This window comes from Pangasianodon hypophthalmus, chromosome 28, assembly GCF_027358585.1.
Source record: "Pangasianodon hypophthalmus isolate fPanHyp1 chromosome 28, fPanHyp1.pri, whole genome shotgun sequence".
Classification (NCBI taxonomy): Eukaryota; Metazoa; Chordata; class Actinopteri; order Siluriformes; family Pangasiidae; genus Pangasianodon; species Pangasianodon hypophthalmus.
Genome location: NC_069737.1, coordinates 15,091,262 through 15,113,183, shown reverse-complemented (window position 1 = coordinate 15,113,183; position 21,922 = coordinate 15,091,262). Strand labels below are relative to the sequence as shown.

Genomic DNA, 21,922 nt, shown 5'->3' with positions numbered 1-21,922 from the left:
TGAAGGGTATGATGGAAGCTAATCACAAAAAGAAGTCATTTTAATCTCATTTTATAGATTTATTTGGTACAAGCAGAAATATAAATGTCATATCAAATGATATTTATAAAAAGGCTTAGACAAGGATAGACAAGGAAACCACTCTCTTCTAGCACTCATGTATCACAGTGTAAATGATTTTCCCAAAAGGATGTGAGGCCCGACTCGTACAGATTTACCCAAGACAACAAGAACCACTTGTTATGGGACAACTAGTGATCCCATAACCCTTCATGACCAAGGTTCTTATAATGCAATTTACAGCAATACATTTCAGCAGGAATATCAGGAATAGATCAGTGTTATGCAGGAGAAAGAACTCTAACAAACAAGCAGATGTTACCAAGTATTAGTTTGCAAAGTCTGTTTTAAACTGGCATCAGGCGGATGGTTTCCACTTGGTAGTATTCCCAGACTCCTGGCAAGAAATTTAGTCTATAAAACTGTGTCCGTGGAGTGAAGATAATTTGTTGGTTTATATTGCAAAGCACATTACGTAAGAATTCTGTCATGACATAAGACAAAAGGGGATTTGGCTCAGTTTTAGTTCTAGACTCAAGAGATTCCTTAATTTGATCTGAAACAGCTAAATTAGATATGGAGAAAGAAGCTTAATATGACTAAGAACAGAAACACATAACTGAGAACAGACTAAAACTAAAAAGAAATGTTAATGTTCAGAAAAAAATAGAAAAATAGAAAAAAAATAGGGCAAACAGATCAGGATCTAGAAAAACTAGCTGTTATCTGAAGGCTATGTATTCCACCAAAGTACAAACAGTCTTGAAAACCTAGTCCCAGAAGTTTGGCTATGTTTGATGGTTGGCAATTCTTCTCAAGGCACAAAGACCTAGTATTTTAGCTGTTGTTAGACCTAGTATTTTAGCTGTTGTTTAAAGGATGACTATTTTTACCAAGACACAAGAGTTAATGGTTAAAAAAAGTCCTAGAGCTTAAGCTATTGTTTAATGGTTATTCTTTCCAAGGCACAAAGGCTAATATTCTAGAAAACCAATTCCTAGAGGTTATGTTGTTTAAAAGTTGTTTTATTGTTTAAAGGTTGACTTTTTTTCAAGGTAACCTAGAACCTAGAGTAATCATTCTTGTGAACCTAGTGTTGAAGTCCAGCTATTGTCTGAAAGTTGACTATTTATCCTATTTATAAAGAGTTAATAGTCTAGAAAACGTAGACCTAGAAAGTTAGTTGTTGTTTAAAAGTTGACTATTCTTCCCAAGGCACAAAGGCTAAGGGTCTAGAAAAACTAGACAACCTTGTCCTTAAAGTATAGCTATTGTCTGAAGATTGACTATTCCTCCCAGGGTACAGTTCGAGCTTTCTCACTACCATAATGTGCGGTCAGCATAAATCGAGCCTGGACTCCAGGGCCAATATGCACCCCGGACTCATACTGATAAATCTCATAATCCAAAGGGCAGTCATCTTTTGAACTCTTCTCAAAGTCTATACTCCATGCATACACTTTATATTTCCCATTATCATCTGCCTTGCTAGCATAGAATCCCACCCAAGCATTACTGAAGACATTTTTCCAATTCGTGAAGGACTTCTTGATGTAGAGTCTGGCACAGGCGTAACCATCTTTAGTATAAAGCTGCAGGCTGCCCTTATAACCTCTGATATTAGCCGGAGGAATCCTGTTGGCTTCATCAAGCTCTGGACCTTTCCAGATCGTTGTGTAATATGTGGTTCTGAAAAAAAAGTAGTAAGGAATCTTTTCACTTTGTAGAAGCTGTACCTGAAGGCCAGGATTTAGAGGCACGCTAGTGTCTATGGATCCATATGTCCTTCCATTCAGTGGATACTCTCTCAAAGGGTCCGCGTTGGTTCTGCCCTTATAAAGGCCTATTTTCGGTTTCATTCTTGCAATATTCTCTGGTATTCCGCTCCATGTGATCTTTGCGTACCCACCTGAAGTGGATTTCACTTCTAGTTTTACTTTGTTGTGCATGACGTCACTGATACTAATAGAGGGTGGAGAGCAATTATCATTTGGATTACCAGTTTGGTTCATTGTGCAGAATGATGCTTGTGAAAATACATCAAACCTTGAGTCGATGTTGTAACCAGCCAGAGTCAAAAACCATTCAAGACCTGGAGTCTTTGGATAGATCATTAATACTTTGGCAGCTTTTTGTTGGTGATTCAAAAACTCACATAGGCTAAAGTCCAGTCTAGGATCATATGCATCACATATTATATTCGTGCCAAGTGCTTGAATTTGAATCAGGAGCTGAGCACTGATCTCATAGGTACACTCTGGATTGTAGCTGCTTCCTTGGCTGTGGTTCTTATGGTACTCTGTTATATACACCTTCTCTATTTTTGCTGGATTGCTCCTCTGAACTTGAATTATCACTCTGTCCAGATTTTTCTGAGGTGATTCCATTGAATGGTGAAAATCATGAGTAACATAAAAAGGTAACATTCGAGCACTTCTACGATCAAGGTCACCCAAAGAGTAATAAAGACTTTCAGAAGAGTCAAAAGGCGCTCTTCGATCAGTATCTTTACAGCAATGTAATCCATAGCTGCCTTGTCCTGGATCAAAATTAAGTTGGATCTCTCCACTTGAATCAACTTCGACATTGTTAGCAAACCAGTGCAGAAGCATGAGGCCATGTCGTGGGAATTCTTTCATAGAAGTTATTGTGTTTTTCAAGTCCTTAATGTCTTTCAGGGTCTGGATGGCAGCAGCACTGGTCAAGATGAAGAAGAAAAGGAAACCACAAAGCAGTCCTCGCCTCTCCATTTTAAAACCTACAAAATTAAGAAAGCAGAGAATTACTAATGGCTCATGGTTAGAGGATTATCAGTGATGCTTGGACTCCAATTAACATTAGCCAAGCACTGGTGTTGCTTTGGTAGATGAGGACGTTCCATCTCCTTCAAAACTGTGGTTTATTGGGGGCAGTACCTATTCCATATGGCATTAGAAGAACTATAATGAGTCCTGCTCACTTCCAAATGTACAAAAATATTATATGATATAATAATTAGGCACTGCAGATTTTAAGTTACTGAGTTACTAGTACAGAATTTTCTCAAAGCAGCTCAGCAACATCATGGTTTAGAGGATTTTTTTCTTCCCTTGACTCAGGTTTTTTTTGTTATTTAATGTTTTTGATGACATTCTTGTTATTTATGGGTTTAAATATAATTGGTCACCAACTGAGTAGATTCTAAATAAACGAAGCACACATTTATCTGGGAAGAAGTGTTTATTACCAATCAATCAATCAATCAATCAATCAGTCACACTTGGAAAGGTGCTGTTAATAACATCATAAAATGTGTTGAATCATCGGATTCGGTGTGGGCTCTAAGAGCGTCAAGAAATAAATATGACGCTGTATGTTTGTCTAATGTACCCAGTATTTGAGTATTTGGATTATAACCGGCAAAAAGATCTGAGCACAAAGTTGATCATTAAACATTCATTTCACAGCTTGACTAAAAATCAGTGAGGATAAACAGTAAACATGTCCGAGACATGTGCAGATGATATAAATCATTTAAATAGCAGGCATTTATGCAAGAAAGTGAGTAATACGCACATATGCACGTGCACTTTAAAATAAACATGTGCATTTGTGTTGGTTTTATATCTTCATATGTAAGATACACAGCATTCTGGAATAAACCTGGAACTAATGTGACGTTTTATGTCTGGAGTTTTGGTTGTGAGTCTGTGATTCCGTGTAGCATCGTGATAATAAACAAAAACTACTACTGCTACTTCTACTACTATTACTACTACTGCTACTACTTTTAATACTACTACTATTACTACAAATGCTACTATTTCTACTTCTATTACTATTACTACTGCTATTACTGCTGCTACTTTTAATAGTGTTAATACCTTCATTACTATTACTACTACTACTACTACTTCTATTACTGCTACTGCTGCTGCTGTGTAAACTTTTATAGCCTAACAAAACTGATTAAACAAAACCAAACAAAGGTATGAATTCACTCCAAAGACATGACCCCAACTCACCCCCACCCCCTTTAAAAAAAATTACAATTATTTTAAAAACTGAATAATGGTAATAGTAGAATTAACACATACCTGACACTCGGGACAAACAACACTGAGGTCAGCAGTTCGGTATCTTCTAGTCTTCTTTTGGCTACAAACTGTTACATAACTATGAGTCCAGAGGGTAAAACGACCCAATAACAGGAAACAATGTCACATGGTCACCGTGGTGTGTTTATCAGTCTGTTCAAGTAGGTTTAAAAAGAACTATTATTATTATTATTATTATAGAATAAAATCAGCTTTTGGAATCCCAAAATATTATTATACTATTTATAATATGCTGATAAATTCAAGAAATATAAATTACAATTTAAAATATTAATTAAAATGTTATAATCAAAAATATAAAAATATTGTTATATAAAATAATAAAATAAATCAATAATAATAAAATGCTTCTATGTTTATGTGCCCGATGTTTGTACTATTGCTAGACTCTAGTTACTAAAAATTAAAAAAAAGAACATTAAATGATAAATAGAGGAGTAATATTATTTTCAATCTATCATATCAATCTATAACTGTACAATATATTTTGTTTTTGCTATATATTTGCAATATTTCTGTTTAATTATATTATACCCTTGTAACTGTTATGCTACATATGCAACTTGTAATGTGGTATGTAGTAAAAGTCCTGTAGCCATCAATCATCAATGGTGACATAGTGACCATATTTAAATATTTAGTTAAATATCAAAGTAACCATGGTATTTGGACTGAAGTGATATATGAAATATGAAATATATGAAATAGGCCATCAACATTAGTAGGGGACTTTTTGCCATTTTTCCTAAAGTTGCTGACTACAACTCTTTACATCGTTACATGACCTCCAGGTAAGCCCCTATCGTCTTTCACTCACCTGATTGCTAATGACACTCACCTGTTCATAATCACACACTCCCTTTAAACTACTCCATGTGTTACTTTATGAAAGTCTCATTTCAGCAATATGAAGTTTTATACAACAATCCATTTCAGTCCTGCAGGTATGTTCATTTTTTTCTTTTCTTTTCTTTTCTTTTCTTTTTTTTTAAATGTCATAAAGTGTGTTATAAAGCATGTATTTGAGGGTTGTTTTTTTTTTGAGAATTCTTTTCTGAGAATTCAAACTTTAAATGAACAAAAAGTTTTGTTTTCACAAGAATTGTGAAAAACTTCAACAAAGAAAAGAAATGTTCAATATCTTGAATATTCAATATTCAACATTTTGCTCTATTTCTAGGTCACTATTTAAATGTAAGCAAATTTGTACAAAAGGTCAGATTTTCCTTGAGCCTTATCAAATCATCCGTCAAATGGATTTCCACATGTTCAGATGACACTCGGATAGATTTGATCCAACACAGATCATCAGGTTCATGAAGATCTGTGTTAGAAAAACGGGGACATGCCAAATACTAAGAAATTCTGAAAGACTTTTTAGACTAAGAAAGTCTAAATCTGTAAATATTTCTATGATTCTACATTTCATTCAAGTTTTTTGTATTAAATTAGAAAAGAAAAATATTTGCAAAATAGAAGAATTTTCCCTAGTGCTCTATAAAGCTGCAACAGGAGGTTGTATGATCTTTTGCCTGACTGTTTCTAAGAGCCCTTTATAATAAATAGAAGATTATAAATATTGTATAATTGTAAACCTGTGTTATTAAATAACCATGGTGAGACAGGAGAGGGAGCCAAAGTCACAGTAAAGAAATCATTTAAGCCCCACGTCGGTACTCTTAAATCGCCTGTAAGCCATTATAGACGTAAAGCATTTACCAAAATGAAGAAAGTGTAAATGCAAAAACTAGGATTTCAAATTTAGGCCTAACTTTTTACACAAAAGCCAAACGGCCAAAAGGCTAAAAGTTAATATTTTCTGTAAATTTCTGACACAGTGGGACTGTCGTCTATAATAGTATCGCTCTGCCCCACTCTGAACAAAACACTTCAGGCTTTTTTTTATCCATTTATGAATACGTTTAATGTGGAATATCCATGAAAAGTGTTACTTCCTGTTCTTACTCGCATTACAGCAGCTATAAACAGTCATCCCTTCCCAAGCCCCAATCACAGCTGCACTATTGTCAGAGCTGCTCTTCTAGAAAAATAATCAACACCTTCTGACCAAGTGCTGTAGTATCATTTTTATTTACTTTATATATCATTTAACACTCATTTTGTTTGCAGATCCATCAAAATAAACCAGCTAGGATATTGTATACATTTTGTTACAATTTTTCTTTTTTATGTCTGCATTTATAATTTCTGCATCAGTTCATTTCATTGGAATTAAACCTGACACTAAAATAACTGAACCTTTATGCTAATGATATTTGAAGCTAAACATATTTTTCGTCAGAGTTTTCTTCAGGCATTTTATTTTGTTATAGTTAGTTATTCACACTCTCCCAAGGAATCGTGCGAGCTTTCACAGTTCCAGTTGTGCGTAAATAACTGAGGAAGCTACGGACATTAGAGAACATAAAGCGAGCTTGGACTCCAGGTCCAATACTCATGGATGACACATACTCATAGATTAGATATTCTTTAGTGTCATCAACTTTCTTGAAATTGGTGACCCACTGATAGTGTGTATATTTATGGTCCGGATCTTGATCGTTGGTATAGAAAGATACCCATGAGCCAGCAAACTTCTTTTTCCAATCAGTGAAAGAGCTTTTGATATATATCCGAGCACATGCGTAGCCGTATACGGTGTAAAGTTGAAGGTTTGCATTGTAGCCAGTAATTTTGGTAGGAATCACTCTGTTAGCCTCGTCAAACTGTGGCCCTCTCCAAATTATGGAGTAACGGAGGCCAATGAAGCCATACTCAAAGGCGAAACTGTATGTGACCAGACGTGGCTGAATTCCATGATTCAGTGCCAAGTAGGTGTCATAGGACCCTGATGCTTGGCCTTGGAGTTCTGTGAACCTCTGAAGCTCCGTAGATGTGTCGCTACTAAAAAGGACAACAGTAGTGTTCAGTTTTAGGATGTTCTTTGGTAAACCGCTCCAAATGATTCTTGCATAGCCATCTTGTGTGGATTTCACCTCTATCTTTACCGTACTGTGGCTTTCACACAGTGTCTCAGGATCACTGGAGATTTGGTCATGCTGGATTGGCTCATCAGTTGAGCAGAACCAAGTTTTCTTATGGATGTTGTACCTGTTATCTAAGTCATATCCAGCCAGAATCAGAAGCCACCTCACACCTGGGTCTTCAAAAATACTCTGAAGATGTTTGTCAGAATATTTCAAGTGGTTGAGAAGTTTTTCTTTGGAGAGGACAAGTCTAGGATCATCCGAGTTTTGAGTGCCAGTCACATGCGATTCAAGAGTTTGTAGTAAATCAAGAGGAGTTTTGAGAATCTGTACTTGCGTCAAGAGTCTAGTACTGATCTCAAAGGTTTCATCTGGGTCGTAGTCCACCTCTTGCTCATTGGTCACTGCTTGAGTGATGTACACTTTGTCTGCTTGTCTTGGGCTGCTCCTTTGCACTCGGAGGACTATGCGGTCCAGATCTCTCTTGGGGTCCTCGAGGGCATTGTAGTAATCTTGGGTGACATACGGAGGCAGCTTAGTTCGGACAGCCTTTGAACTGAGACTGCCCAAAGAGTAGTACACTCTGTCGCTTGAGTCATCCAAGTACGGCAGGGTAGTGCTGGTATTGTTGGTGCTATTATAGTAGTGGAAGCCATAGTCCTGCCTTCCAGGATCAAAATGAAGTAGAATGTCTTCTGATTGACTGATGGAGATGTGGTTGGCCAGCCAGTGCAGCAGGAGAAGACCATGGCGTGGGTACTCATGGCCAAACTTTTTGCTTTTTAGGTCCTCGATTTTGTGTAAGATCTCAATTGTGGCCGCATTAGCACAGACAACAAAGAGAGCGAGGCAACAGAGGAACCTAGTCCACTCCATGATGAATGCTGTAAACAATGAAATGAAAAACAATGAAATTCTATTGGTTAATTCAGTCATAAACATTTTGAAATACCAGCTACTGTTTAATATAAAGAGAATATGAACTTGACATGATGCCACATTCCGACTTGAGAGTAATGGGTGGTTGATGTTTACTTTGCATCAATGTACCAATTAGACATTTGCAAGTGCAGACCACATCCTCAAATTAATGACATGAAGAGTGATTGTGGAACAGTTAAAAAGTAATCTGAGAAGTTGGACTGGAAGAAGGTGAGGTTTCAGGAGTGACCTTGCTCCTAAATTTACATTTTATAAATTAAATTACTGTGCAAAGTGAGAGGAAAGAAAGAAGCAGAAGGAATCATATTGTAACTGAACTGAGAACTACAGTATCTGAACACGTTAAAGACAATTAAAAAGAGGTGTTAGCCTATTTGGCACTTTCTAAAGTTGCAAACCCATTAATGAGTTTCAGTGAACATAAAAGATGAGAGAGGATGTCTGCATGGTTATTTACAGTTAATATTTTGTTCTAAATTTTGTCCTTAACTACATTGTGAAGATTTGAGTACAGTTGGCAAGGGGGCTTTTCATCTGGCGTATAAAGATTTTTTTTTTTTTTTTTTTTTACGTGTGTAATGCATGTATTTTGTTGTATACACCATGTGCTTGTTGAACTTTCTGTTCCAAAGAAATGGGCATTAATACTATAGAGTTTGTCTACAGAGATGAATTTGTGCCAAAACTAAACAAACTAGTCTACTATTTTGCAAACAAACACAATGTGCTTTGCAAAGTTGAACTCGACTCCTAAGCAAACAGAAAGCCATTTGCAAATACAAAGGGCAATTTGAGAGAAAACGCAGAGGCGTAACAAATAAATGTACTGTGTTTCACAAATAAATACAATCTGTTCTACAAATTTTTGAACAAATACAAAATACAATGTATGCAAATGCACACCTCTCTGTTACCTTTGTGAGAGATGTGACTCTTTTTCTCATTTTTTGAGACTTTTTTTTTTTTTTTTTGAGATTTTCTTGGCTTGATTTTGTCACAAATGCAACTGAGCAACTTCCTCTTCCAAAACTAGTCTCCTGGGAGATGCATTACAGCACACACTACATTACACCAGGGATATAGCCGTCGAAAATGGGCAACTTTCTTTCTCAGTTTATCAATAATTAACCTTTTTCAGGTTTTTTTTGGCCAAATGTTAATTCCACATCTAGACAGCTAGCCAGATTTGGCAAAAATGTATCTCTGTATTTGTCTCTCTATTTCTAAGCACACTTTATAATACACAATGTGCTGAACAGGCACATACAGATGTGACATTTTTGGGTCATTGCACTTTTGGCTATTGAGCATATACACTTATGAACATTTCATTTCAAAGCAGCGAAGCAAAAAAAAAAAGGAAAGCGATACGGTAACTTAAGGGCAAGTTATTAAATATGTACTTAAATATGCCTTGTTCAGTGAAAGGCAAACTATTATTATTATTTTCACAAGATGGAAATTACAAATTGCACCAAGGCGCACATTTCTCATAATCAGAAATAATAATTTTAAAAAAATTCAGCCTCAGATATGAATATATTGGTCTTGAATATATTCAGAAATGAATATATTGATCTTACCTGGTGTGTAAGTGGTGAAACTACTCAACCTGTTCACAAACACTAATCTACACCAACAGGACTGTGTTTCCTAAATCAGACCCCTTTATAACAGTTTGTAAATGTTTAACCATGTTCAGCTTACTATGTACTTAACCCTCATGTTTTTCAATCCACAGATTTAGGCAAATTGTACAGACCTTGATTTTGGGAAAGAGTTGTTTTGGAAGCTTGAACAGAGATTTCCAATTGGATTGGGAATGTTTGTCTTAATCCGTTTCAAACTCACTGTTTCCATCCTTTGGCTCCAGGAAAGCCAAAGCCTTTTGAGTTTTTAGGGTCTTAAACAATGCAAACAATCTTTGAAATACATTATTGAAAATACATTCACAGTGCTATGGGGGGAAAAAAGTCTTGGCATCTTAAATTTTACATAGTTTTCTTTTGTAATACTGTCAGTAGAAACAAAATCACCACAAAAAATATGTACATCATTAAAGAGAGTAACATATTCAGTAATCAAGCACTTCAGTTGAGTGGGTACTCCTCCGATTGTTTTAGTTTTTTGCTTTCATGCTATTCAGGATTGCATCTGAAATCCTACTCTGTTGTAGCTTGCGTTTAATGCTGTGTACCGTAAATTTCTACTTATGAACCTCTTTTCCGATGTTGTAACAGGCAGCCAGTAGACAAACTTGTCAAGGTGTGTATTGCTTTTTTGTTCTGGTATTTGTTCTGTATAAGGTTAAATCCCTCATCATTAAAATCATCTTTATCACATTTTTATTTTTCCCGTCCTTATCGGAGTGAAATAAATCAGCTATTGCTTGGAGAAGCTTATGGCTGATTTCGTTTGTTTAAACTGGGTCACATGCACTGCCTTAGTTCCTGTCCACTAAGTGCTGTGTAATATATACTTCATCCGTTCATACTTAGCTAGTCAACTAGCTAATATTGCAGACTAGCTAGTTATCTAGCATACTGACTAGGTAGAAGTGTAGCATAGTGGATTTCTGATGAGGTATATCATAAAGCAAGCTAACTCAGTAAGTCTGGCTAATTTACAATTTTTCTATTTAATTTACACAAAGGTAAATAATAAGCCCTGCTCAGTTACTATGGTAACATGTGCTTTTGCACAAACCTGCTCCGTGTCAGGCATTTTGTTATAAATATTAGATTATAAATATATTTGTAAAAATCTCATATTGATACAGTGCTTATTTCATTTTTAAGGTGTTTGGATAGAGGAATTTGCCAAAATGAAGAAAGTGTAAATGCAAAATCTAATATTTCAGATTTAAGCCCAACTTTTTATTACTAAATGCTTCAAAAACTTTTTAATTCTAATTGAAACTCATGCATTAAATGAATAGCTTTGCAGCAAGGCAAATTTACACAATTTTCCCCAAATCGATAGATTTGGTGTCTTTAGTTTTGCACCATGAGGCTAAAGTAGCTAACAAGTGAAATTTACACACGAGTGATTCAAGAACTTGTATTAAATCAAGAAGTTTTCTGAGAGTTTGAACTTGCATCAGGAAGATGGTTTGTAAACGCTGAACCACATCCAGCTAACTAATTTACAAATTTTACAGACCTTAATTCCAGGTAAGAGTTATTTTGGAGAGCTCTTATATTGAAATATACACATGTGCATGTTTACATGATCACAAAATATAAAATTAATAACATTAATATGTTTAAAATCTGTAATATATAATTAAAATTAAATATGAAATTAAAAAATACATTTTAGAAAAGCAATTGAATATAATTAAATACCGCTTGGAAAATATTTTGATAAAGATATTTTTTAATTAAACTTGACCAAAATATTAGTTACTAATCTCCTCTTAATAGACAATACCTTTTATATCCGTGATTATTCTTTTTATTAAAATATTTATCTGTTTATATTATGTGTTTATTTTATGGTAAACTGATTGATAGCATTAGCCTTCCCAAATTTGCCCACCTTCATTTCTGGAAAGTTGATGAACCGACAACACATAAAAGATGTAGTACACTGCGTGTGGTGACAGAACTGTGTAGTTATGTATGGTTTTTTTGGTGATAATGTCAGATTAAGGAAACCTGACATTCTTATATTTTCTTATTTTATTATTTGACAAGTGCATATTTAAAAAGGAGAAATGAAAATACACAAAAATATGGCATGTGGACTTGCAAACAACTGAGATTTGTGGTTCACATTCAGCCTCCAAACTATAATACTGCAAAGGCAATAACGCTGAAAAGAAAGATTTAATACTTTTTATTAATACAATCACACATTCGTATCCAACAATATTTGCACAAGCATGCATTCATAGAACAACAAACTGTTTCCAGTGTGAGGTGCTTATAAAAATACATAATCATTTTTTTTTTACATCATGAATACTATTGTGCTATAATTTCTTCATATAAAGGAGGCAATATTATAAAAATTGGGTCACTGTCCAAATAGTTATGGACCTGACTGTATATCTGAGGTAACTGCATCACTTCATAGTTGCAACAACCCTGTGTTCCAACTATGCCATGACTATGATATGAGTAGGTGAATACACACAGTGGTGGCTGGTTCTAGCATGTCATCAGTATATGGCTTCCTTTTTTGGCATCAGCATCAGATTACTTGCTTTGAACACATGTCTTAAAGAGGAACCTGAGCGCACCAGTAGCACCAGTGTAAGACAGATACAGAATGGTATGAAGAAGTGAGAAACGTGGCTGGGGCTGATTTCTTTCTAGCCCATGCAGCTCATCATTCACAGTTGTCAGTTGTGTGTACAATCCTGAATCAGTAGTATTTTTTGTTGGAACGCATTTCAATCTATCTAGCTAAAATCTAATCATATAGCTTCTGGGTCCAAGTTAAGCCAGGCTTAGAATGACTTTTAATTATTTTTAGGAACCTTTAAGGTGATTTGCAGCAGCCCAACACAATCATGTTGTCAGAGTTTTTCTACTGATAATGCTATCTCTTCACTTACTGTTGCTTTAAATTTTCTCAATGGGTCATTTCAATTTAATGAAAAAAAAAATCCAGTACTGCAGAAAAAATATTCATCTCAGAAACCTGGCCTACCATGCGAAACTACCACAATGGGAGGTGCAGCCCTTGGTCTGTTGTCAGTCACTTCATTAATCACTCGTCTAACAATTTCAATTAACACTGCAGTTAACAGCAGCGTGACAAGATTACAGCAAACAGAGAAGACCAGTGAGATTAATTTACCCAAAGCAAATAAAATTTCTTGACAAATAAAGAAGAGCAGTGAGAAGAAATTACTGACAGTGATGTAAACCAGTGAGAGCAAACTACTGACAGTAAAGTAAACCAGTGAGAGCAAACTACTGACAATAAAGTAAACCAGTGAGAGCAAACTACTGACAATAAAGTAAACCAATGAGAACAAACTAATGACAATAAAGTAAACCAGTGAGAACACACTGCTGAAAATAAGGAAGACCAGTGAGAATAAATTGCTGAAAGGAGAGATGACCAGTGAAAATAAATTGCTGAAAGTCAAAAATGGGTGTGACTCCTCCACAGTTTCCCGAGCTACTGTGTGATCCTTCTCAATTTCACTGTCATCAAACTCTGGGCTTTCATAGACAGTTTCAAAAATGGTCATGGGTTTTAGAAGACGGAGATGAAGGCCACGATTTAGAGCCAAGTGAGTGTCTATTTCTCCATACGCCCTTCCATTCAGTGAGTACTCCACCAAGGGGTTGTCTTCATCTTCGTCGTTGTAAATGCCTATTTTCATCTCCTTTTTCAGCATTTCAACTGGGATCCCTTCCCACACAATCCTCGCCTGCCCATTCAGTTTGGATCTCAGCTCGAGTTTTATGTTTTCTAACTCGGAATGCTCGTACCTGGCTGGACAATTATACTTTCCATGTTGATTGACATTGTTAGGAGGATTATAACCTGCCAGGTACAAAAACTCGTGGAGATATGGAGCTTTTTGGAACATGGATTGTATTTGCTGAAATCGTTGGTGATCATTTTGGTGATCATAATCATTGTGTTTTTGATTGCTGCTATCCCCATCAGGTCGACATAACTCTAGGATTTTTTTGAGCAGCTCTTTGCTGATCAGGTATGTAAGATCTTCATCGTAATCACTGCCCTTGTTCTCAGAGTGCTGTGTAATATACACTTTGTCCACTACTGTTGGATCATTCTTCTGAATTTGAATCATAACTCGGTCAACGTTGCGTTTGGGATGACCCCGTGAGTTACAGAATATCTTAGTAATATAATTAGGCAATTGGTTGTTTGGAATTTTTAGATTGCCCAAAGTAAAATACAGAAAATCTGTATTAGACAGACTAGGAAAGGTAAGCTTTTCATTTCTATACTCATGAATGCCAAAACGTTCTTCAGCTGGATTGAAATTGAGGCGTAGTTTTCCATTTTGGTCGAATTTACCTTGACTGAGAAGCCAGCACAGAAGCACGAGGCCTTGTTGTGGAAAATGTTTACCAAAGTTTGTTATTTTTTTTAGATCCTCCATTGTTTCAAGGACATTTATGCTGTAGATCCTGACCAAGACCAGACACAGAGCAAGCCAAAAAAGGAGTCCTCTAGGCCCCATTTTCAAGCCTGCAGGAAGTAAAAAATATATTACTTAATTAGAAAAATGTCATACATTTTATGACCTTAAACTAAATTAAACCATTTCCCTTAAACTAAATTACACTAAATTACCTTAATTTCTAAGAAAATGCTACTCCCATATGTAAATGTGATTCTATGTACGTGGAATAATTGCCACATTAGCTGAATTAATTCTGTGTATGTGTGCATTTATGCTGAGACCAAGTGACGAATGCTGAAGTACTAGCAATAAACACAGCCAACTTTTGCTGAAAACTTCTCCCCAAGTTCTCGTTTGGCTGGCATCATTTCCGAATGACCAGGGACCCTGGTTGTTGTCTGGGGTTTATAAAGCCACAGTTACATATATAACTAGCATCCTATTTCACTCCTCCAAACTGCCAGGGCTAGCAAGAATCACACAGATAACATGCACTATATGGCTAAAAGTATGTAGATACCTGACCATCACACCCATATATGGTTCTTCCCCAAATTGTCTAAAATGTCATTATATGCTGTAGCATTACAATTTCCCTTCACTGGAACTAAGAGGCCCAAACCTGTTCCAGCATGACAATGCTCCTGTGCACAAAGCGAGCTCCATGAAGACATGGTGTGCTAAGGTTGGTGTGGAAAATCTCAACTGTCCTAGATGGAGCCTTGACCTCAACCCCACTGAACACCTTTGGGATGAATTGGAACACTGATTGGGCACCAGGCTAACAAAAGACAGTGTTATGGTGGGAGAAAAGATACTCAAACACATTAAGAGTATGCAGCTACAGGCCTGCTAGTCAGCTGGAGGGGGGTGGATGTGGAAAACTAGTGACTGCTGAGTAGAATTGGTCGACTCAACCAAACTAAGGAACGTTGACGCCAGCCCCAGTGCTGTGTTTGAGCAGATCCGGCTAACATAGCAGGCTTACCAGCAAAGAGTGCAGCGTACAGTGAGGGAAAATGACAACCGCTTTAGCTGCGGCCTCCCAGGTGGTAAACTCTAAGCCGACTGTCCTGAGGCAGGAGATAATGAAGAGGAGAGAATCAAGGGAACCCAACTCCAGTCAACTCGACGGAGACGATGGGCATGTGAAGGTTCGGAGGAGGTGCTGAAGAAAGAGATGTTGGTGCCGTTAACAGATACAGATGTGACTAATAATAAACTCAGTAAATTAGAAGAATGTATTACTATTAAGAACACCTATAATTAGCATGAAACTAGGTGATTAAACTGAATCATGTACAATATTATTGTTTTACTTGCTTATAACTAGTGGTGCAACAGATCACTAAACTCACGGTTCGGAGCAGATTACGGATCGGATCATTTTTCTTTTTTTCTTTTTTTTTTTTATTACTGAAGGCTTATTTTAAGTACTTCTATACCACAGCAAAAACTACTAGCTGAACTAACAATGTCAGTAATAAAACCAGAACAATTACACAATTACAGACATAGATGAATAAATAAAGTCAGTAACAGTAGTGTTCAGGTGCAGAAATGTAATAATGAAGTGTAAACTAGCACAATAGTGCTAACTGCATAAGTTACATACAGATTAATCTTTGTTAAAGCTGTGGTGTTGTTTGATTAGCAGACAGAAGCAGATTATTTATAGGCTGCTGGCTCTTTAATACCAAATGCACAGACCCACTACTGACACACATCCTGTTTCTTTCTCAGCTGTTTGTTTTCGGTTAACCGACTGTGTTTACCAGAAAACTTGCCAAAACGGGTATTTTAACATAACTTTGTGTGTGTGTGTGTGTGTGTGTGTGTGTCCGTTCAAGCGCAAAGAGGCATGAAAAGAGGAATCAGTGCGGTGCTCACGCGCTGTCTGAATCGCGTCTGTGCGCGAGAAAACAGCGCGCGAGTCCCGATTCGAGTTCTCTTCCGCGTGAATGGTTTATTTTTTTTTTTTTTATTTCTCTTGTTTAAAATTGCTTGAATGTGTAAATTGGCAAGACAAAACACCAGCAAATGATAAACTTTCATTCTATGATGGTTAAACTGAACAGTTAACTAATGATAGTTAAAAGACAGATTCCTTGCCAGTGTTCAGTTCATACAGTGATGCAGGTGGAAACACGACACATCACATTAAAGTGTTTGCTACCACTTACTCTTACAGCCTACTGAAACAACTCAGAGCGTGTGCGTGTTGTGTTTGCAATCTGTTACACAACACGCACAAAAACATGTCAAAACATGTTATGAGAAAACTATAGAACTCACGTTGTCCTAGCACGTGCTCCACAAGACGCTACACTTTCACTTTCGCTTTACCCGGAAGAGGATTAGCACGCTGCGCTCTGATTGGCGGAGCTCTAATCCGGAAGTTGAAAGGGAAAAGGCAACTGGATGTTTATAACGGAGGTTTGTACTACATTTCCCGTGAGCAAAAAAAACTGAAGCGTGTGTGTGTGTGTGTGTGTGTGTGTGAGAGAGAGAGAGAGAGAGAGAGAGAGAGAAAGAGAGAGACTTGCAACTGCTCTGTTAACAGATTCTGACACTTTGAGGGTTTTTCTTCCGTTAAATCACATTGTCGAGAAATGTGATGACAGAAATTTCATTTGCTCTGACATTTTTTGTTATATCATGTACATTAAGCAGCAAGAAATAATGAATAAGCAAGAAACAAAATAAGAAACATTAGGTAGTGTAGAGCAGGAGTCCCACCCTTTATCCATGTTACACCAAAAGTACTTGTTTTTCTCAGCATACAAACATCCGTCCCTGCACTCTCTCTGATATTTTAACCTTGTATATGACAGCGTCTTTGGGTCTGCAGTAGTACACAGTGATCCACAGTAACCCCAGCCTTGTTGTAGCACCAGTAGAAAGATTCACCATACATCCCACACAGACAGCCGTCTAGACATGCCTGGCCTTCGTAATCTGCGAACTCTTCGTTTGAGCAATAACCCCAGCTGGTTTCATTGTGCCATCATTAATTTGAGTATCCATGCTTGCTACAGGTTTCTGTACATTGCTCCCCATCAGACATGTAATGCTTCAGAGTAGTCTGATCCCCTTGTCCAGCCGACTCAGCCAGTGAAAATGATGAACACCAAGGTCAAGGTGAGTTCATTTTACTAGAGCACAAAAGGAAAACAAGAAGAAGGTAAAGGAGAAGGAAAGTACTTCTGTTTCCACGTTGGCAGATTTGTGAAGTGGTCATGCAGACTTTTAGCTGAGCAGAAGCTTGAAAATTTGTAAATTTGTACCTGTGTGTGTTTAGTTCATGTTAATGTTTAAAACTATATCAATAACAAGTCCAGAAATGTTAACCAATTAAAGTTCAGAATTTAACTGATGAATTAAAACACCAGAAAATTGCCTTTCATCTTTGTCTCGGCTCGTAATAGTGCTTAGTAATCAGTAGTCACATCACATCACATCTCATCACTTAAACGACCTGTTCTGCTTGCTCACCTGCCTTTTCTGTCACAGCTGTGAGATTAGCACTACAGCCTGTCTCACAGATTTCTCAGCCATATAATGCACTTCTGCTGAGACTATGGCTTAAACAATGATTATTTTTATATTATTTTATGCTATTTGTACTAGTAAGAAATTTTTAAAAATCTATTCCAAAAAACTTATTCCAAAAAAAAAAACTATTTGAAGTCCACTCATGGCTTCAGAGTTTAGCAGTAAATAAAAAGATGGGGCTTTCTGGTTATTGTTGTTTGGGTTATACATCAGCACGTAGTGTTCAATTTTCAAGGAGCCCGTTAGTTATAACAGGTGTCAAACAAAACTTTTTGACCAATCTTATGTTTTTTGTTAGTCAGTCCCTACACCAATCATAGGTATATCTGGTCATTCAGCAACAGATTTGTGTGCTGAAAAAAATGATATAAATGATACGCGACTGTTAAACCTAGTTGGCAGACACAGACATAGACCTCTGAGAGCTCCACAAGTCCACATTCACTGGCAAAAATTCAAGATAAACTCACCGTTACCGTAAGTCCACCTCCACCGGCCAAGTTTCAGGTGTTTACCAGCGCCGTGTAAACAATAACTGTCATACAGAGATGTTGGTTATACTTTAATGCTCAGGAACTCAAAGCCTGACTATCTATAATTTTTGCCATTAAGATAATTATGATATTATGATACTATTAAGATCATATCATTCCTAATGCTGTACAACAAACGTGAAGTACTTTTATCACCTATATCTAAATAACAATCCCCTTACGTGCCTTTAATCTAAATGCAGTTAAGAAATAATCAGCCACTTGAAAGCGATGTCTGGACAGTTCTTGCTAACGCTACCTCTAGTTGAACTCCAGCATTGAACCTGGGGTCAGGTGCAAGAATATATATATTTTTTTTTTGTTAAACTCAATCTACACTATTTGGCCAAAAGTATGTGGACACCTGACCATCACAGCTGTATGTAGGCCTTCCCCAAACTGTTGCCACAAAGTTGGAAGCACACAATTGTCTGAATGTGTCATGCACAGTTTTACACTCAAGTCTCCATCAGTGAACAGTTGATAACTTCAACATAAAACTTCATCTTGAAACTAATGAATTTCCTGGTTACACAATTGCACTTTTTGACTATTTAGTACACAGTAATAGAAGGGAATTATTTATAATCACACTATCGGGTGTCGTCCAGATGAGGATGGGTTCCCTTTTGAGTCTGGTTCCTCTCAAGGTTTCTTCCTCATGTTGTCTCAGGGAGTTTTTCCTCACCACCGTCACCTCTGGCTTGCTCATTAGGGATAGATTTATAAATTTAAAATTTATATCCTGAATTTATATATTTCCGTAAAGCTGCTTTGTGACAACGTCCGTTGTTAAAAGCACTAAATAGAAAAATGTGAATTTAATTTAACTGAACTAGTCTCAATACGGCCACAGTAGTCCCAGCTTGAGTCTGTCCAGCACCAGGAGTAGCTATAGCCATGGGCGTCACAGGAGTGATCCGATCGGCGCGGCTCGTTCTTCTACGTGACATCAGTTGTTGGAGAGCAGTAGTCCCACCCTTGATATGTGTTGCACCAGTAGTACGAGTTCGACTCATCATACGAACATTCGTCCCTGCACACACTCTGATAAGTCGAACTTCTATGTAGCACTTTTCTGAGCTCCACTTTTCCACAGTAACCTGTGGTACCAGCCTTTGTAAAGCACCAATAGTGATCTTTGCCGTGCTTCTCACAGGGATGGTTGAGTTTACATTCATAGCCTTTATAATCTGTGTTCCCCACTGGTGAGCAGTAATCCCAGCCCTTTTTAGTGTTGCACCAGTAGTAGTCATTATTGTACATACTGCAGTCATTGTAGCACAACAGCCCATACGTGGATGTGTAATGGTTTAGAAAGATTTCCTTATTCTGCGTCCAGCAGAGTTGGCTGAGGAAAATGATAGACATCAGGACCTGGGTGATTTTTTGTCCTTCTCCCATTTTGGCGTTTTACTGCAGAGCAAAATGAAAAGAAGACCAAGTGGAAAAAAATGACAATATTAGCCATATGTTATAGTTTTACCTCTGACCTTCCCTGAACATTAAATAATAAAGAAATATAATGTCCGCTCACCATATCAACAAATACATGAATTACATTCCACCATTCACCAACCCTGTGAATGAGCTGTTGCTATAGAAACGATAACGGATTAGAACTAGTGCATTAATGTAAACCAGTGATGTGCAGCTGCACTACAGTCAGAGCTGCTGTTAGAGAAAATTAACTAACTAAATATATTGCAGGATAGAGTGGTTCTGTTTTGGAAATTAAATTAACTCCTAGTTTAAGTTAAACTGCATTTCTCACAACCACATCCAAAATGTATGAAAGACACAGCACTAATTAATGCATTACTTTCATCTGGTGGTACAATGTTAACTCTATAGTTCTGAAATGTGTTATTAATAATTACAGTTTTACAGAATATAAAATCTAATATCTGCCCGTGTCACTCACCTGCTGTATGTCGAAGCACAAACGTTAGTGTTATTTCCTAAAGATAGAAAAAGAGCTCATTTTTATTGCCACGATCAGAAGAGGTGGTTCTCACTCAGCCAATCCTGAAACCAGATTCTGCACGGTTTATTTATTTTTATTTATTTATTTATTTTTGGAGGGGAAGGGGGGTTCGTTTGGGATTATGACATGCTGATGGTAATAAGATAATAACTAGGTAGAGAAACGTAGGTAGGTAGAGAAACCTACATGTGCTGAATGAAATGATATAAATGATACATGACTGGTAAACCTAGTTGGCAGTCACAGGCAGAGACCTCTGAGGGCTCCACAAGTCCACATCCACTGGCAAAGTTAAACTCAGTTACCGTAAGTCCACCTCCACCGGCCAAGTTTCAGGTGTTTACCAGCGCCATGTAAACAATAACGCTGCACCAACCTGCCTTCTCATGATGACAGTAAGAGATTTAAATCATACACATACCGTCAGATATTTTCAAAAAATCACAATACAAGTTTGATTTAAGAATTAAATCTTAAAACATTTTCTTGTATTAGAACTGCATTAGTTTCAGTTCTGCAAAAACTACCTGCTAAAAATATTCATATTTATTTGTGTTATTTATACCTGCTCAAAAATACTTGAATGTATTTTTACATTTACATTTTTTACATTACATTACATTTTACATTCTAATAACATGGAATGCAAATTTAAACCTTTAATGCATGAATTATTTATACACACATCCAGATTTTTATATTTTGCTTAAAATGGCATGATGTATAAAATTTGGTTCTGTCTAAATATCACTTATATTAAAAAGTAAATGGATTGTCCAAGCTTCTGGGATCTAACAGAATGTGCATATCAATAATGTAAAATGAAACAGCTAAGCAATATCAGTTATAGACTTTAAAACCTGATTGAAAAATGCAAGTGCCAGGTGATTAAAAGTGGAGTGTAAAAGAATAAAATTACTATAATTTCCTGATCCTCCACACAGTGGACCAGAAGCTCCTTCTTTATGAATGCTAAAGTGCTGGAAAAGCAAACAGTGGCCTGGAGCTCAATTAAGAATGAAACATATTGCACAAGAAAATACTACCTTCTTTACTTTATAAGTGTGTATTTCTCACATCCACAGCTGAAGTGTGTCTTTTGTTAAATTTTGTTAATATTTAGCCTTCAGCAGAGAACTCTAACTGATTATCTATTAATAAAAAACCACTTAGAAATAATTCCAATTTACCTGTTTTTTTTATTAACACTCCCTGAATCAGATTCTGTGCTATTTATTTATTTATTTATTTATTTATTTATTTACTTTAGGGGGAGGGGTGTTTGGGATTATGACAAGTCCACAAATTTAACCATTTACTGTTAATGTTACTGCTCAAGCCTCTGTGTCTCTGTTGTTTCTACATTAATGAGCTGTTCTGTCTCTCCTCAGCGTCAGACGAATCAGTCCCTACCTGCTACAGAGTGTTACAGCATGCTTCAAACTCACTTCCAGACAACCAAGGGGAAAGTACATAAAGATGCTTATGTAAGAAGTTTATGTTTAAACTAAAAACTCAGAATTTGTGTGTGTGTGTGTGTGTGTGTGTTTTGGTGAATGTTTAATGCTAGATATGTCATAATATGAATCGAAATGATGCACTTTTAAACATCTAAAAAAAAAAAAGCTCTAGTTAATTAT

General features: G+C 36.6%; 3 protein-coding genes across 5 annotated transcripts; all 3 read right to left on the bottom strand.

Moving 5' to 3' along the window:
• Window positions 1–35: 35 nt before the first annotated feature.
• LOC113547390 (uncharacterized) lies at window positions 36–4,251 on the bottom strand. The gene is made up of 2 exons (XM_026947713.3): window positions 4,137–4,251; window positions 36–2,818 (listed from the first exon to the last, which is right to left on the bottom strand). Exon 2 carries the CDS (start codon window positions 2,808–2,810, stop codon window positions 1,347–1,349), a length of 1,464 nt encoding a protein of 487 aa, XP_026803514.3. The 5' UTR covers window positions 2,811–2,818; window positions 4,137–4,251; the 3' UTR covers window positions 36–1,346.
• Window positions 4,252–6,229: 1,978 nt separating this feature from the next.
• LOC113547374 (uncharacterized) lies at window positions 6,230–9,826 on the bottom strand. The gene is made up of 2 exons (XM_026947689.3): window positions 9,670–9,826; window positions 6,230–8,028 (listed from the first exon to the last, which is right to left on the bottom strand). Exon 2 carries the CDS (start codon window positions 8,018–8,020, stop codon window positions 6,491–6,493), a length of 1,530 nt encoding a protein of 509 aa, XP_026803490.3. The 5' UTR covers window positions 8,021–8,028; window positions 9,670–9,826; the 3' UTR covers window positions 6,230–6,490.
• Window positions 9,827–11,910: 2,084 nt separating this feature from the next.
• LOC113547373 (uncharacterized) lies at window positions 11,911–17,150 on the bottom strand. Of its 3 annotated transcripts, none has more exons than XM_053230873.1 (3): window positions 17,028–17,150; window positions 15,196–15,375; window positions 11,911–14,272 (listed from the first exon to the last, which is right to left on the bottom strand). In XM_053230873.1, exon 3 carries the CDS (start codon window positions 14,262–14,264, stop codon window positions 12,729–12,731), a length of 1,536 nt encoding a protein of 511 aa, XP_053086848.1. In that variant the 5' UTR covers window positions 14,265–14,272; window positions 15,196–15,375; window positions 17,028–17,150; the 3' UTR covers window positions 11,911–12,728. The 3 variants fall into 3 exon arrangements, with proteins under 3 accessions (XP_053086848.1, XP_053086847.1, XP_026803487.1); XM_053230872.1 differs by having other exon boundaries at window positions 16,947–17,064; XM_026947686.3 differs by lacking the exon at window positions 17,028–17,150 and adding an exon at window positions 16,503–16,688.
• Window positions 17,151–21,922: the final 4,772 nt, after the last annotated feature.

Excerpts from the sequence above, each read along its gene's own strand:
- LOC113547390 (XM_026947713.3), bottom strand. The coding sequence starts at position 2,810 with ATGGAGAGGCGAGGACTGCTTTGTGGTTTCCTTTTCTTCTTCATCTTG.
- LOC113547374 (XM_026947689.3), bottom strand. The coding sequence starts at position 8,020 with ATGGAGTGGACTAGGTTCCTCTGTTGCCTCGCTCTCTTTGTTGTCTGT.
- LOC113547373 (XM_053230873.1), bottom strand. The coding sequence starts at position 14,264 with ATGGGGCCTAGAGGACTCCTTTTTTGGCTTGCTCTGTGTCTGGTCTTG.